Genomic DNA, 16,537 nt, shown 5'->3' with positions numbered 1-16,537 from the left:
GAGAGGGGCTTCCCTGTCTGAGCCTCACTCTGACTGTGCATTTGTTTGTTTGTGTGTGTAACACTTTTTTGCCACATGTACAGTGCTTAGGGGAATCACAGTGTATAACAGGCATGTGAAAGGAAACTGCAGTGTGTCTCCTTACATCAGGCAGTACAGTAAAAATACAAACAAAAAACAAACAACTGGAGCCTGGTGTGCCTGGAAGTTAGATATTTTGTTCTGTGATTCTTTGAATCACTGAAGCACTCTGACATGTCAAGTCAGTGCAGTTTGCTATCTCATCCTTTAAGTCCCCCATCAACTTCTAGTACAGCAGTATTGTGTGTCAGTGGGTTTGTGTAATACACTATGTGTGTGTCTTTGTTCCAGCCTGGCGCTTTGAAACCCCACAGCAGGTGCAGTTTGTGGAGAAGCTGTCAGATGTGGTGATTGGTCAGTTACCCAACTTCTGGAAGCTTTGGATCTCTTATGTTAATGGAAGTCTTTTTAGTGAGGTAAATACCTGAGAAGCTTTTACTGACAAGAAAAAATAGAAAAATACTGCATATAACACACTTGAACAGATGGGTTCACCCTAATCACAAAAACATTTTTCCTGTGGTATCCCTTTTATATATATATATATATATATATATATATATATATATATATATATATATATATATAGCTATTCATATAGTTTGATGTCCTTCTCTAAGATTACTTCCTCCACCTCAAAACGACGTTAAAACATGATTTATAGGACTCTATGGTTCTCTGTGGGATGCTTTAACAAAAATCCTACATTTTTCATGTTAAAAAGCTGTAAAGGTTTTATTTCTGCAGGGTTTGATATGAATGGTAAAATTATGAACATTATAATTGAAAGTCATTGATTTGGGGCGTCCTAGTGGTTAAGACGCCTATCATAATTCAATTTCGCAGCTTCGATTCTGGCAGGGGACCTTTTATTGCTCGTCATAACCCTCTGTCTCCCTTGATGTTTCCTGTCTGCATCTACTCTTTCAACTATAGAATGAAGGCAAAACAAAACAAATTATTTAAAAAGTTATTGTCAAAACAAAATCTGGAAGGCTGGATGCCTTGTTTCAAAATGCAGAAAATCTTAAACAATAGTGTTTCTTGTTTTTGTTTTTTTCCCTGCAGACTGGAGAGAAATCTGGGCAGGTGGAAAAATCCAAGAAGAATGCCAGACAGAAACAGAATGACTTTAAAGTATGCTTCATTGTGTCTGTTAAACAGACCAGGTTTATTTTTAGAGTCTTACTCACCACTGTTGTTTTTAAAATCAATGCCACCCAAAGCTGTGTTTTGCACGATTGCTGTGTGTTTCATAGAAAATGATTGAGGAGATGACCCATCGGCTGGTGAAGCTTGTTCGGGGGGCTCTTCTCCCCACCACTCTGCCACAGGCGGAGCTGAGTCTTTACGGAGGCTGGGAGAACAAGACGGAGCTCACTGGAGCCTGGCTTACACAAATCATACACACCGTCAGGTTCTCACACTGATTGTTTGAACATGTGCAGTTCTGACATGGTTATATGCAGGAATTTTGAACTTGATGCCTGCCATACCATTAATGACCCCCCCGGTTGCCTCTCTTGTCTCTCGTCCAGGGGTTGTCACGAGGCTCTGTCGGCTCTGGAGATCCCAAATGATTTGCTGCAGGTGATCCAGGATCTGCTGCTGGAGTTGAGAGTTCACTGCCTCATAGTGACTCTGCTGCACACTACAGAAGGTGAGGGATGACTCTGTGAGCAGGAACAGTAATAGATGGAAGAGGGTATAAGAAGATATAAGGGTATAAGACGAAGTTTCTAAAGATGTCCCCAGGCACATGTTATGTTATGAACAAAATGCTGATAAACTGCTGATTGTGCACCAAAGTCATCTTAGTTGGTAAAATATACTTAAACCTTACATGAAAACTATATAATTTGTGCTGCGAATTATATTTTTAAAATCCTGTTTTCACCTGGATTTTGGTATATTAGATTTTTAGTTCAAATTCTAAACTAAGCTGTTTTACGATAAGTATGTACACTGGGAAACTAAGTATCAGTGTTAAATACAGAAAACAGTCAGTATGCATACAATACTAAAAAAAAAACACTTGATTTTTGAGTATGCTCCAGGAAGATCTTGGTAAACAAATAAATTAAATATTAAATATTAAATCTTTAGAAACACGTAGCTTTCTCTTAAAGTGTCGTTGTCTGTGTCATTCTGAAGTCGCAGCTTGATTGGCGTCCGTTAGTGCAGGTATTGTATCATTTCCTGTTAGCAGAAAATGGTAAAGTACATTGGTTTCTTGTGTACTAACTCCAAAACTGTGTACTACAACAATTAGTAGTAGTAGTAGTAGTAGTATATAGTACGTACTATATACAAGTAATATGTCGTATGGAATTGGGACACAGTAACAAATCAAAAAAAAAAAAACTGAAGATATATAATAAAGCCATTCTTTTGTGCAAACCCAACACAGACAGTAAAGACATACATACATATCTGGTTTTGCTGCATTCCTTCATTGAGTATTTGGCGGTCAGTGTCCTCAACTGTCACCTTTTACCTCATTCAGCTTCCAGGGTAGTAATGGAGAAAGTGTTATGAGACTAAAACCAGACATGCTCAGTTTCACTTGTGGTTAGGCATGGTCATTTTGAGAAAGAGAGACTGGTTTTCACTTAACTTTCTGCCACACACATCAAATTGTGGTCTCAACAGAAAGAGTTTGATTTTATATCATGTTGTGGTTTTCCCTTAGAAACCCTTAATTCTGTTTATATTCATATTCATTTGCAAAGACCCTTTATGAAAGTGATAACACTTTTTGTCTGTGAGTTCAATAAACTGTTGAGAGGTTTCAAGTAATTGCCCTTTCGATTCGTATTTGTGCTTTTTACACGCTCAGACGTCAAGAGGCTCGCTGAGAAGGAGGACTGGGTTGTAGATAATGAGGGAATCACCAGCCTGGTAAGGATGTGTTATTGCATCAAGCAGTACATCATATCATAATGAGAAATGATAGACATACTTCAGCAAATTGTCACTCACATGTCAGATATGCACTCAAAGATACACGCAAATATTCAAAAACAAGAAAGAAATGAGCTTTTGCTAACATTGGTATCTTCTGTATTGTAGAGCATTCCCTCTGACCATTAAAGATACAGTATAATGTGTCTCTGTTTTTGTTTTTGTCACTTTCTTCACCCGTAATGTGTTTGCATCCCTGCTGAGGCTGCCGACCCAATACAATGCAGTTAGATATTGCAGATATTTTCAGGAGCCAGTTTCTGTGATCTATGTGTTCTCTTCCTCGTGTTTTTTGCAGCCGTCACAGTTTGAACAGTGCATGGTCCAGATGCTGCAGTCACTCAAAGAGCCCCTGGAGATCAAACCTGGAGAAATCAATGTGAGATAATCATCAATGCAAATACAGAAACTAGAGTAGCAGAAGTATTCGTAGGATGATCACAATCACTACTTTGGTCTCCTCGAATTTACTTATTGGTTCCACAATCATGCAGTCCTGTAAAGCAATTGTATGAGATTGTGCTTAATAAACTTTTGGGAATAAACACAACATATGACATTAAAAACACACAAAACATAGAATACCACAACCTCTGATTTTAAGTAACTTGAACAGGATAGTAAGGCTTTTCTGGTGTTGTTTCACTGTCTTTTCTTCAGGTGCTGCAGTTGGACCAGGTCCAGGACCAGGCCACAGAGCTGAGTGTGAGCATCATGAAGGTAAGATCTGTCAGCCTGCAGCCAAAATGTCAGATGTGGTTACATTATGGATGTTTTTAAGAACACACAAAAAACTGCACAACTATTGCACCTTATAGTATATACACTGTCCACCTTGTGTTAGTGTACCTAAGATTTAAATCTGTTGTGAATTGAGCGAGTTTATCATGCAGAGTAAGATATGAGTATGGCTCCTCAGTAGTGTGTTTTTCACATCATACCCGACAAGTGTGTCCATGTGTTCAACTCAGGTTTTCATAAACTGCTTGGAGCAGCTGAGCACTAAAACAGATGGAGACATTGATACATCTCAGTAAGTATTTGGATGACTTTTTTACTTCTTTGATTAAAGTGTTCTTGACTCTGACAACATGTTAAAATCTCTCCTGTGTGTGCAGCAACATTTCAGTGGACATGTCCTCACCAGATCGATTTCCTGGCGTTCAAGAGGGCTTCAGTCCAACATCTGTAAGTGTGATGTGTGTTTTTTATTGTTTCCTTTAAACTGTTTGGGGTTAATACACCTGAAATGGCGTGGGCTCTCTCCTTTACATAACCAGACAAACACGTGTCTAACTCATTCAAACCACTAAATGTTATCAGGCTGTTTCCTGGTTGTGGACAAGAAGCAGATACGTCCTCATTTCCTGTAACTTGTTTGAGATGTTAGTGGAGGGGGTTAAGCGCAGGGGAGGAGGAGGATGAGGAGGAGGAAGAGCAGGGCGTAGAGTGCTTCTGGTAAAGGGAAATGGAGCAAGGTGCAGATGGGGTTTGCCCAAATATGTGTAGCAGGGGTTAGGCAGCCAGACTCAAGTGAGTGCAGCTGACCAGAGTTGCTGGTGTCACTCATGATTTAAGCTCTAGTGTTTGGCAAGTTGGCAAGCTCGAAAACCACCACATACAAACGTGGACGGTCCCTGGCTGCCATTACTAGATAGATATCAGTTTACTTCAACCCACTGAAGTCTCTTCTCTTGTCTTTAGGTCTGCAGTCTTGGTTAGATCGAGTGTGAAAAACAAATTGCTGCCAATGACGACATCATTTGTGGTTGTCAAAGTGTAGGCTAACCATTCTGTCATCGCTCATACATATTAGGAAAATGCGGTCAAGTTAGAAAAGTGAGGACACTTTTTGAAAGGCAGAACATTTTAGGAGATTAGGAATTTTTTTGGAAAATTAGGACATTTTTACAAAGGACATTTTAGGAAAAGGGGGAGTGTGTTAGGAAAGGGAGGACATTTTGAGAAACTGAGATGTTTTGCTAAGTGAGAAGATTTTGCCAAGTAATGGAATTTTATGACATGAGGACATTTTAGAAAAATTTGAATATTTCTTGGAGAGTGAGGACATTTTTTGGAAAGTGAGGACATTTTTAGAGAAAGTGAGGACATTTTTGGAAAGCAAAGACATATTAGAAAATGAGGACAAGTTTGAAAAGTGAAGACACTTGGAAAGGGATAACATTTTGAGAAACTGAGGGCAAAGTGAGGAAATTTTAGGAAAGTGGGGACGTTTTCGGAAACTGTGGACATCAATTTTGGAGGTACGGCAACTGTGGAAAGTGAGGACACGTAGAAAAGAGAGGACAATTTTGGAGAGTGAAGACATTTTAGAAAATTGATGAACTGTGGAAAGGGAGGACATGTAGAAAAACAAGGACATTTTTGGAAAGTGAGAACATTTTAGTGAAATTAGGCCATTCAAGTGAAGTGTGGACAATTTTGAAAAGTGAGGACATTTTGGACAGGGAGAACATTTTTGGAAAGGGAGAACATTTTTGGAAAGTGGAGTTATTTAGTTAAGTGAGGACATTTAGAAATTGAGGATATTTCAGGAAAGACATTTTGGAAACGGAGCACATTTTAGGAAAATGATGACATTTCGTCCGGTCCTCACTTCTTCAAAGGGCTGTTCAAAGGTTAAGACTTTATTTAAGGGTTAAGGTTAGACCTAGTTTAAAGTTAGACCTAGGTTAAACTTAGGGTAAGGTTTGGGCATCTCGTTGTGATGGTTAAGGTCAGGGGCTAAGGAATGCATTATGTCTTTGAGTGGCCTCACAAGTCTAAAAGTATAAACATGTGTTTCTTGTGTGTATAGGAGCAGCGTCTACTGATCATCCTCAGTAACTGCCAATACCTGGAGAGACGCACCTTCCTGAACCTGGCCGATCACTTTGAGAAACACTGCTTCACAGGGACCGAGAAGATCACACGGGTCAGTGTAACACTCCATTAACTACCGTTTCATAATTTGCAGCTGTGTTTTTGAAATAACTGTAAGGACTTAAGATGAAGGAAGGGGTACTCAGCTCTGTCTCATACTGTTGATGAGAAGTGGGTTGTGTAAAAACAAAGCCGATGAGAGATGCTGAATGTCCCTTACTCCATTCTGAGCAGAGATATGACTCTTTTCTTTAAAAAAGGTCATTGTCTTGGAAGCTCTGTTCCACATTTGCACTCCTTTCTCTTCTTCACACATACACACAGACATGCACTCACTCACACAACTGCACACAATGACTAATGGCTGAATCACAAAGCAAAGAAGTGTTCGGTTGGTTTTCCTGTAAAAACCGGTGAACATCATTTTCTTTGAAAGATCGATTTAGACTTTTACTTATCTTGTCTTTTTAATATTTAGAGAGCAAGTTACGGGTGACAGATTGTCTAGATTTTAATCTTAAATATTAACATAGCTGAAAAATAAGAATTCCCCTCCAATGCATCTACCATACAGCTGCTCCACTGTATGGCACAGCTGTACCATTAACACATTTATTTATCATTTGACTTTCATTGGAAACATATATTGATGACATTATCATGACTTGACAAAATTCTGTTGGCCACATAAATAATTCCAAGCACATAAATATGTTGATTAAACAAATTAAAACAAAACAAAAACAGTCAATGAAGTTTTTGTTTTACACATTTGAGGACTTGCTAAAGTAAGGCATAAGAGTGGGACATGGTTTATTACATTCATTGAGCATCATTTTATTAGTTCTATATGTTATGTTGCTTGTCATATTGCCAGTGCTGGAATGCTTGATTGATTAGTCAACCGACAGAAAACCGTTTACTGTAAGTCGTTTATCAAGGAAAGATGCCAAAACATTTTCTGTTTCCAGCTTCTGTTTTGTATCTTTGTAAATGAATATCTTTGGGATTTTGCAGTGTTGGTCAGACAAAACATGCAATTTGAAAATGACTTGAGACTTGATGTGATGGGCATTTTACATCATTTTCTGACATTTGGCTGTGGCTCAGGAGGTCGTCCATTAATCCTCCATTAATGGTGGGGTTGGTGGTTTGAGCCTCGGCTCCTCGTGTCCACACGGCAAAGTTTCCGTGAGTCAGACACTGAAACCCGGCCGCCATTGTGGCGTGAGTGTGTGTGAGTGAATAGGTGATTGAGAGGAAATTGTAAAGCTCTTTGTCTGCTGAGGTAGAAAATCACTGTGTAAGTGCAGTCTTTACCATTTACCACCAGTCAATAGTTGCAACCAATATCATGATCTATATAACTACTGGAAATATACTCTTATTTCTATCATGATATTGGTTTAATCCTGTCGCCCAGCCATACATATACAAATGTGCATTAGTGGATTTCAGAATCTAAGTATGTTGACACACACACAACGCTTTTGGCTCCGGTTGTCAGAAGCTCTCACGATACAAATATAGACATGCAACTAAAGAGAGACCGCAAAGCTAAACAACAATAAGTAGATGGAGATGGATTATGTGTGTCTATTGATTGGTGGATGTATTTGTACAGTATTACAGCCTGCTTAGACTTAGAAGTGACAATAAAAAAGATATTGTGTACTTTTTGTCTTAATTTTGTTGTGGTAACATTACGTGTCCTTGACATGCCAGGTGAGTGTGGACGCTGTACGAGAGCTGGATAGAAAACTCTTTGAGGCCTACATTGAGAAACGAGCTGACCCGATTGCAGGCTCTCTGGAGCCCGGCATCTACGCTGGATACTTTGACTGGAGAGACTGCCAAACACCTACAGGTACTATACAGCACAGCCTCTCTGGAAGCATGCTCAGTGAAAGGTTCTCAGTCTGTACGCTCCCCTTGTGGGGAAATCACCCGTGGCAACCACTAACTGACTCCAGTAATCTCAGAAATTAGCCCCTCACAGTCCTGTGGGATGGGAACTCAACATGTCTGATCTGATCTGTGTTGTTGTGGTTCTTGCGTGTCATTTTTAAAGTGCGGCTCTTTGATGACTTACTGTAAACACCACTGAGATCATTGTATTGGTCCCCCTAAAACTCTTATGGCCTTTGTGTTGCTGTGGGTGTGCAGCGATGTGTGTGTTCATGAGTTGAGTTTGACTTTTTGCTCACCAGATGCACTCCTAACACAGGTGAAACTTAAATGTGTATATGTGGTTTACCTTAGCACAGGATGTGAAGCAACATGTCAGAATGTGTGTGAGAGCACGGGTGAATTTTCAAATGGGCAGCAGCTTATTTCACGGTTTTAAAAGGCAGTATTGATCGAAAGCTGGGCCTTGCACAGGTTTGTTCCTGCCGGTGTGAGTTGGTGTGTTTGGGCTGCATGTGAAAGAGGAACATTTTGGACACAAAACCACAGGTCTAGGATATGATACTTTCGCTTGTTGCACTTTTTGTGTGGGAAAATCCAGTTTCAGTACTTTCAGTCTGTTGTTGCCTTTGGTTGTTTCACTGTTAGAGTTTATTAAATGTAAGATTTCAAACTTCCAAGCCACACATTCACTATGGTCTCTCCTGTCTCTTTTTCTTCTCACAGAACAATGTAAAGTAAAAATAATATTGTTTATAATGAAATATTCTTGCATAGCCACACTTCCAGCTCCATCTATATGGTATATTTAGATTTTTGGGTGCAGTTTTGTTATTACTCTTTTTAGAGTCAAACAATGAATAGTCATCTTAGTCATATTTCTAGCACAAATGACATTGGTCCACATAAATTATTAATCACTGAAACTATGGAGATTTCACTGAACAGCCACTTCACACATTCACCATTTATCATTATATATCATATATATACAGTTGGCTTAAATAAAACATGATGACAGGATTCTGGTGTGGGCAGAGCTGTGCCTCTTAAAGGGACAGTTCACCCCAAAATCAAAAATACATATTTTTCCTCTTACCTGTAGTGCTTTTTATCCATCTAGATTGTTTTGATGTGAGTTGCTGAGTTTTGGAGATATCAGCTGTAGAGATATCTGCATTTTTTTTTTTAATATAATGGGACTATACTACCTTCGCCCATTGTTTCCCGTACAGGTCCGCACACCAGCGGCTCAGGGTACACCACTGTCCTATTTCACATTACATGCCTGAGATTGGCACATCCCAGCTACTGTACCTTGACTATTTCTTCTGTCTGTATTACGCATCCAGTGTGTGCTCTGGGCATCAATTGACATTGTCAGATAACGCAACACTTTGAGATGCAGCTGGTGTGCGAGGCACTCAGTCAGACCTGCCTGTAGATCCACACATTCTCCCCAACGACTGACTGACCGACTGTTTAAGTCTGAGGTGTATCTGAAATTTTTAAATACTATTTGTTTCCATTTAGCGCTCTTAGCATCTCATCGTCCCGTCTATCTGGATTTCTGTTCATGTCGTGCCTTCTTCTCCACTCAGGTGTAAGGAACTACCTGAAGGAAGCTCTGGTCAACATCATCACAGTTCATGCTGAGGTACAAACAACCTGCACACTTCTTACACACCTTCAACACTTCGCTTGTTCTTTGGACTTGTCCTTTTATCAAACCCTGCGTTTTGTCTCCTCACCCTCTGTCTTATCTTTTTACAACTTTCTCTGTCTCAGGTCTTCACAGTCTCAAAGGACCTGGTACCTCGGGTTTTGTCTAAAATTGTTGAGTCAGTTGCGGACGAGATGTGTCGTCTTATGCAATGTGTGTCCTCCTTCAGCAAAAATGGAGCCCTGCAGGTACGCACTGACACCCACACACAGAGCTATAGAGCAGTTAATCGCTCTTAGTAAGACCCTGACTCATAAGTCGACCCCCACACTTGTCGGGGATTCACCTGCCATTTCTGATAATGCCATATTTCAGTTCAAGCTACTAACTGCTGACAGTTGACGATGTTCATTTGATTTCATCTGCACTGTTGCCCCCTCGCATCGTCCTCAGGCTCGACTTGAACTCTGTGCTCTGAGAGATGCCATAGCTGCATTCCTAAACACTGAAAGCAAGTAAGTGCAGCAAACACACACAGTGGCACAGACAGGAACTCACATATGTGCCCAGTGATTTATGGTAGCAAATGTCACAAACATAAATCTTAGCAGTCGCACATCCCTCACTACAATCCCTATTTATGTTACTTGGTGGGTTATGGAAAGGAAGTGAAAGTAATCTGGTTCTGCTGTGTGCACGCACTGTGGTGTGCGCGCATGTGTGTACATGTATGTATGTGTTCATGTGGGGAGTTCAGTGTGCATGCCTGGACACACCCACAGACTTATTCTGAAGTGTATTTTCTGGTTTCCAGTGTTAATAAATATGTTTTTTTTAAATAAAGTTTTAACTGAGCGTCTCGTTTCTAGTGCCAGTTTCAAACTGGCTTTGGACGCCCTTCCTCAGCTACACAGCGGAGCTGATAAGAAGTGAGTATCATACTGGTCCATGTTACTAATAAAAGTGATTGTGACCTTTGGGTGTTTGCTTCATGCTTTAAAGATTAATTTCACATGATCCGTGTTTGTTTTTATCTCTTCCGCCAGGTTATTGGAAGAGCTGTTGAACAAGTTTAAAAGCAGCATGCAGCTCCAGCTCACCTGCTTCCAGCCCTCCTGCATCCAGCCTGTAAAGAGATAAACCCATTCCACTCTATCTACCACTACACTGCACTCTCTTTGATTCTTCCGTATGTGCAGTCAGCTAAGGAACTTTATCTTTTCAGTTATCACTTTTTTCAGTGTCACTTTCAATTTCTGCTTCACTAGATTGGACACAAACGTCTGTTCGTCTTATCTCAAAGAAACTAAATGAGTTGATTTCATTGTTACTGTGGAGGACAGTCCCAGTCATGTTGGTTATGCTAATCACATAGAGCCACTCATGTAGCTATCAGACAGTGTGCAAATGGCTTACTGGCTTGTTCCAAGAAAGTCAGCAGTAGGATGAAGGCTGTGACCAAGCTGGAGTCTCCACTGTCTCTGCTCAGACTGAATGTGTCCTAATCATTTGGAGAATGTGTTGAAGATTTAAAGTTGCTGTTGATGCTTTGTACTGTTCCGTCTCTATTGCCCAATAAAGTAAGAAAATGTACCGTTAAAGTGGTATGTTGTCATTTGGTTCTTTTGTAAAAACAACAACAATTTCAACTCAAGGTCCACTTACTTAGTTGTTCAGGTGCTTCTGACCATATCACATATTCTTCATCAGCAGATCAGGTTTGCTTAGTTGTCATGGAACTGAAAGTGTTAAATCTTTCCATTATTCTGAGCACTTTTTTAGGATTTCTTGTCCGTGTTGGTATAAAAGTTGAGCTTGACAGGTCATTTTTGGTTTGACATGTTTTCAGCAATGATTGGTGACCATCTGAGACTTGCTGCACTGTACATAAATTGTAAGTTTAAGTTTCTTCAGACAGTTACTTCATTTAAAGTAGTTCTTCATTTATTATATTTTCGTAATTTTCAAGGTATAATGCGGGATCTGCTGTTTATCTTTTATAGTTAGAGAACACTCAGAGAGTGCTTAACCCTGCAAAGGCCACTCATGCCTCAGCATGGTGGATCTAGACCTGCACCAAAATCTACATATAGTAGAGATAGACAATAATGCTGATTGACTGATCGCTGCTATGATTTTTTGGAGAACAAGTCCTTTGAAATGGCAAATTTTGCTTTTATGCGTCACTATTCAAGAGTTATGAGTCCAAATGTAAAGCGCTTTACAGAAGGCCACATGGTGGTGTTATCCACACCAAAAATAAAGTACCTGCTCTTTGGCCCATGGCCTAAATTTCCACCAAATCTTGCTAAAATCTGTTTAGTAGTGAGTCATCAATATCCTGCTAACTAACTGACACATGAAACAGAGAACCTCGTCTCTTTGGTGGAGGTAAATAACAATGTGATCTCACGTTAGTCTCTCCTTATTCCGGTACAGTCTGTTGTCCTTTGGTTATCAAAACAAATTCTGTATTATTACATTAATGTGTTCTGTTTTTTTTTTATAAGTTATGAGTACAAAAATGTAACTACAAATGGTATGGTATTGCTAAATGATTATTGTATATCTTGTATCAGGGTACATTACCCAGCCTGAAATTCATCAAATGCAACCTTGAATTTAAATAATACAAATGACATATTTGGTGTTGTATTGGATTATGTTGTATTGTAACGCTTTCTTAAAAAATAAAATCTTGTTATTCGTCCACATACAAGTATACAGTTCAACGAAATGTTTCTCTCTGGGGTCAAAGTGCAAAAAAAGTATAACCTGCATGTTCCATCAATACAGACCTAAGTAAACTTCACATAATGTATTAATACTCCCTGTATGTACCTCCTTGTACATACAGAGAAGTCCCTCTCTGATACAGTCTCAAAGAATGAATATTAAAATGTAGTGTTGCACTGGAGATAACATTGTACTGGTGTTACTGATATTGTGGCCAACCCTGACAAATATCTGCAAAATGATCACTTATGAGTGTTGCCATCTAGTCTTTAACCTTGTCTACAGATCCATCAACTGTTTTGCGTTAGTGCATATTTGCAGACAGTTGGTCTGTGTGCATCATGGTTCAAAGCAGCGGGTTTAGCTATTCATCTCTGGAGCTCCAGCTCACCAGTTCAGTCATGCTGTCTGGCATGTCAGCATCTAGCTCTCTGGGAGGAGAGTGAGTACAGGGCGTATGCAGGGCGGGGACGAGTTAGGCCGTTATTCGGGGCAGCAAACAGAAGAGGCTGTAATTGGATCGCAGAGGAAGATGGTGACAACAGAAAGTGTGATTATGGTCTGAGGTGTAGGGACTTACGAAGCGAGCGGTACGGTTGTGACAGGTCTAGTCATTGTGGCAGAGGAGACAGACAGCGACACACCCACAGCTCACAAGAAAGTTTGACAAGACATGAGGAGGTTATCTGAGGACAATGTGGAAATGCTGTTGTGTTGTAGCAGGAGTTGACCCATTCAATCTCAACTGTTAAATGTACAAGCTACACCTGTACGTTTCAGTTATCTTTTGGCCGCAACTTTCTGTTATTGTCTACATTCATGAACCTCAGACCTTTTGCTCTGTATTGGTTTCCCATCTACATTTAGGGGAAAGCCATGCAGGGCAGGCAGGAGTTATTTTGATTCTCTGTGTTCTAAACTTAGCTCTCTGTCCTCCCACAGATTCATTCACAAAATAAGTTCAAAGCCTAAAGCCCTATCCGCTCTCCGCTAGCTCTCTGTTTACAGTAACAGAGGTGAGAAGGGGGAGTTTTTTGTTATTTTTATTCGCCAGTACTCTGTTCCATTCAGGAGACAAGATGACAAGACCTGCAAAACACATTTAGACTTTGATCTGACATTTCTTCACCGTGAGTGAGTAATCAAAAGGATGGAGAAATCTGACACATCTGAGAAAATTTCGATTGAGCTCGCCTTGACTGTGGAGCAGAGTAAGCTTTGCTGTTTTTGTAACAGTTGTATTCATGCAGCTGGACTTAGAAGTTAACAAGATCAGCAAGTAACATACACAGAATTTACACTGGAAATTTGACAGGGTCACTTTAACCTCCCTATTTAGTATTTATAAGCACTACATAAACTTTTAATAAATGGTTTATAAAACACTATAATGTAGATGTAAGCAGATATGAGGACATTTGTAAGTGTTTATTATTGTACAGTATTTGTCAGCAATTGTAACTTCTCTTCATAGGAGTTAGACATATATTATTGCAGCTGTATTTCACTATATTGTCATTCATTATCTGTTATACACCAGCATCCGCTTATGATTACCCATAGGACAAGTTATAGTTGTTAACAAATACATTAATAAACACTTAAATCTTACAACTTCATTAAACTTTGTTATAAACTATTTATGATATGATGTGTTTATATAGTGCTTATAAATGCTAAAAAGAAGGTGGTGTTAAATTAAAGTGTTGACCTTTCATGCTATCAGGCAATAATTGTTGAACTATGTGAACAGCATCGTGACATCAAAACTTATTTCAGGTATAATTTTGATACGCTATTGTAGTCATTTTGATAATCTTACCTGATAAAATGTAACAATTATTGATCAATTCTGAATGGATAAAGTCAATATCTGACTGAAATTTACAAAAACATGTTTTTACTTGAGGTAACAGGTGAGGTTCAAGGACCCACGTGGTGTAGAAAAACTGCAAGGCTTTTGATAATGTTTTCCACATCTGAGTAAAAGTCATTTAGGTCGTCTCTTTCAGTGACTTTAAACAATGTAATGTTCCACAGAAGCTCAGGACAGTTACTGATGTTTTTTTCAGACATCAGCAAGCATCACAGTAACCTTTAAACTCCACTAGTTGAAACTTTACACATATGTGCTTCAATAAATTTAAGCTTTAAAATATCTGTATCCATATAATTTCCAATAATGGTTATTGGCAGAAATGTCATTCTTAAATTCTTTGTGTTTAAAGGATAAGGTTCTATATTTAAAATATTCTTCCATATTTCTTATTGTCAACAAATCCCACGAAAAGACCCAAACCAACTATGTGTTAGTTTGTCTCTCAATACTTTCTGACTTCCCCACCCTGTCTGTGGCTCTAGTGAGTATTTCCGGCAGCAGGTGTAGTGTAGTTTTTGGACAACAGTGGAGCTCTGTGGCACAGAGTTACTCTCTTGGGGTAATTTTGGTCAGCCGGCCACTCCACCACTGTTCCATGTTTTCGCCATTTGTGGATAATGGCTCTCACTGTGGTTCGCTGGAGTCCCAAAGCTTTAGAAATGGCTTAATAACCTTTTCCAGACTGACAGATCTCAATTACTTTATTTCTCATTTGTTCCTGAATTTCTTTGGATCTTGGCATGATGTCTAGCATTTTAAGATCTTTTGGTCTACTTCACTTTTTCAGGCAGGTCCTATTTAAGTGATTTCTTGATTTAGAACAGGTGTGGCAGTAATCAGGCCTGGGTGTGGCTAGAGAAATTGAACTCAGGTGTGATAAACCACAGTTATGTTTTAACAGGTGGGGCAATCACTATTTCACACAGGGCCATGTAGGTTTGGATTTTGTTTTCACTTAATAATAACAACCTTCATTTTAAAAACTGCATTTTGTGTTTACTTGTGTTATCTTTGACTAATATTTAAATTTATTTGATGATCTGAAACATTAAAGTGTGACAAACATGCAAAAAAAAAAAGAAATCAGGAAGGGCGGGGGGGCAAACACTTTTTCACACCACTGTATATCAAGCTTTGGATACACACACAATACTTATTAATCAATTCATTGTTGGTTTTGGTCTTTAGATGGGATTTGTTGACAAAAAGAATATCACCAGACTGGGGCTTTTAACAGACAGTATATTTGCTGTTTCTAGTGTGTGTATTAATAAAGCATGCACCATAGTACTGAAATGCTCAGATACTTAATCGATGAGTCGATTGACGTAAGATTAATCCATAGCAATTTCAGTAATCAATCATTTCAGGTCATTTAGTAAACAAAAATACAACAGCATGCAACAAAAATTCAGTAGATCCAGCCTTTAAAATGCGAAGATTCACTGCTTTTCTGTGGTTTACATCGTAAATCTCTTTGAGATTTGGGGGAAAACAAGCAAGTTTGAAGATGTCACCTCAGGCCCTGTGAAGTTGTGATAGTTATCTTTTTTACTATTTTCTTACATTTTATGGACTTAACAATTAATCTGTTAATCAAACCCATAATAAATATATTGATCAATAATGAAAATAATCATTAGTTGAAGCTCTGATGTACTGTTTACAAAGTCTATCAGCTGTGTTAGGAGTCATATTAAACTTTGAAGCTCTCAGCCTGCTGAAAAGCCATTAGGCGATGGATTTCAAAGTAAAATGTCTGAATTGTTTTTCACAAGTAACCTTATCAAGTTATGACATCTTCCTTGCTCTTCTTGTAAATTATTTCATGGCAGTAACAAATGTATTTATGGGTTTTTGTGATTGTTTTCCATGGAAGTGGAAACAACCTCTGATCTCTGAGAAGAAACCAGGAAGGCTTTCTCTCCAGCGCAGCACGGAAAGCGTGGCCAACCTCTTCCTCTTTCTCCTTCTCTCGTGATGTCATCACATTGTTTGTGATAATGAAGTGTTTGATTAACCAGCCTCATCCTGCATCTGAACCACACTTCCTGTTCAGGCACGCACACATAGTACTGACATTACCCGAAGAGCTCACACAGTTATGAACAAAGGTCGTCACTCTTTACGCTTAAGCCATTTATTGGGGTTTTTTTAACAGAAATGTACTCATTCAAGGCAACAACCAAAAAAACCCTCAGAACATTCACTTCAACTCTTTCTCAGATTTGATCTATGACACTTAAATTTAAAAATATATCGTGTAACTGAAATATTTGATACAAAATTGAGTCGAAAAAGCTTATTTAAAATCAGCTCCCTGAGAGTTTCTCACACAAACACAGCCAGGCACAAGACTTCATTCATAATTTATTAAATGGTGGTCATAGTGTCTCCTAGCAACAAAAGATTCAAAATTATTT

General features: G+C 39.0%; 1 protein-coding gene across 1 annotated transcript in view; it reads left to right on the top strand.

The window, feature by feature from the left end:
• The window catches only part of exoc2 (exocyst complex component 2), a 47,999-nt gene extending 36,899 nt beyond the window's left edge, over positions 1-11,100 (top strand). The window contains exons 13-28 of the mRNA XM_044201033.1: positions 373-497; positions 1,150-1,218; positions 1,341-1,498; positions 1,620-1,741; positions 2,921-2,982; positions 3,344-3,424; positions 3,706-3,765; positions 4,017-4,078; positions 4,164-4,233; positions 5,864-5,980; positions 7,654-7,795; positions 9,438-9,493; positions 9,625-9,747; positions 9,953-10,014; positions 10,369-10,428; positions 10,546-11,100. Of these exons, the coding sequence (XP_044056968.1) occupies positions 373-497; positions 1,150-1,218; positions 1,341-1,498; positions 1,620-1,741; positions 2,921-2,982; positions 3,344-3,424; positions 3,706-3,765; positions 4,017-4,078; positions 4,164-4,233; positions 5,864-5,980; positions 7,654-7,795; positions 9,438-9,493; positions 9,625-9,747; positions 9,953-10,014; positions 10,369-10,428; positions 10,546-10,639 (1,463 nt within the window). The 3' untranslated portion in view covers positions 10,640-11,100. The remainder of the gene's footprint in view (positions 1-372; positions 498-1,149; positions 1,219-1,340; positions 1,499-1,619; positions 1,742-2,920; positions 2,983-3,343; positions 3,425-3,705; positions 3,766-4,016; positions 4,079-4,163; positions 4,234-5,863; positions 5,981-7,653; positions 7,796-9,437; positions 9,494-9,624; positions 9,748-9,952; positions 10,015-10,368; positions 10,429-10,545) is intronic.
• The last annotated feature ends 5,437 nt before the right edge of the window (positions 11,101-16,537 follow it).

The sequence above is a fragment of the Siniperca chuatsi genome, linkage group LG6 (assembly GCF_020085105.1).
Source record: "Siniperca chuatsi isolate FFG_IHB_CAS linkage group LG6, ASM2008510v1, whole genome shotgun sequence".
In the NCBI taxonomy this organism is placed as follows: Eukaryota; Metazoa; Chordata; class Actinopteri; order Centrarchiformes; family Sinipercidae; genus Siniperca; species Siniperca chuatsi.
Note: the sequence above shows the minus strand (reverse complement) of the source record. Positions and strands in the feature narration are given on the sequence as shown.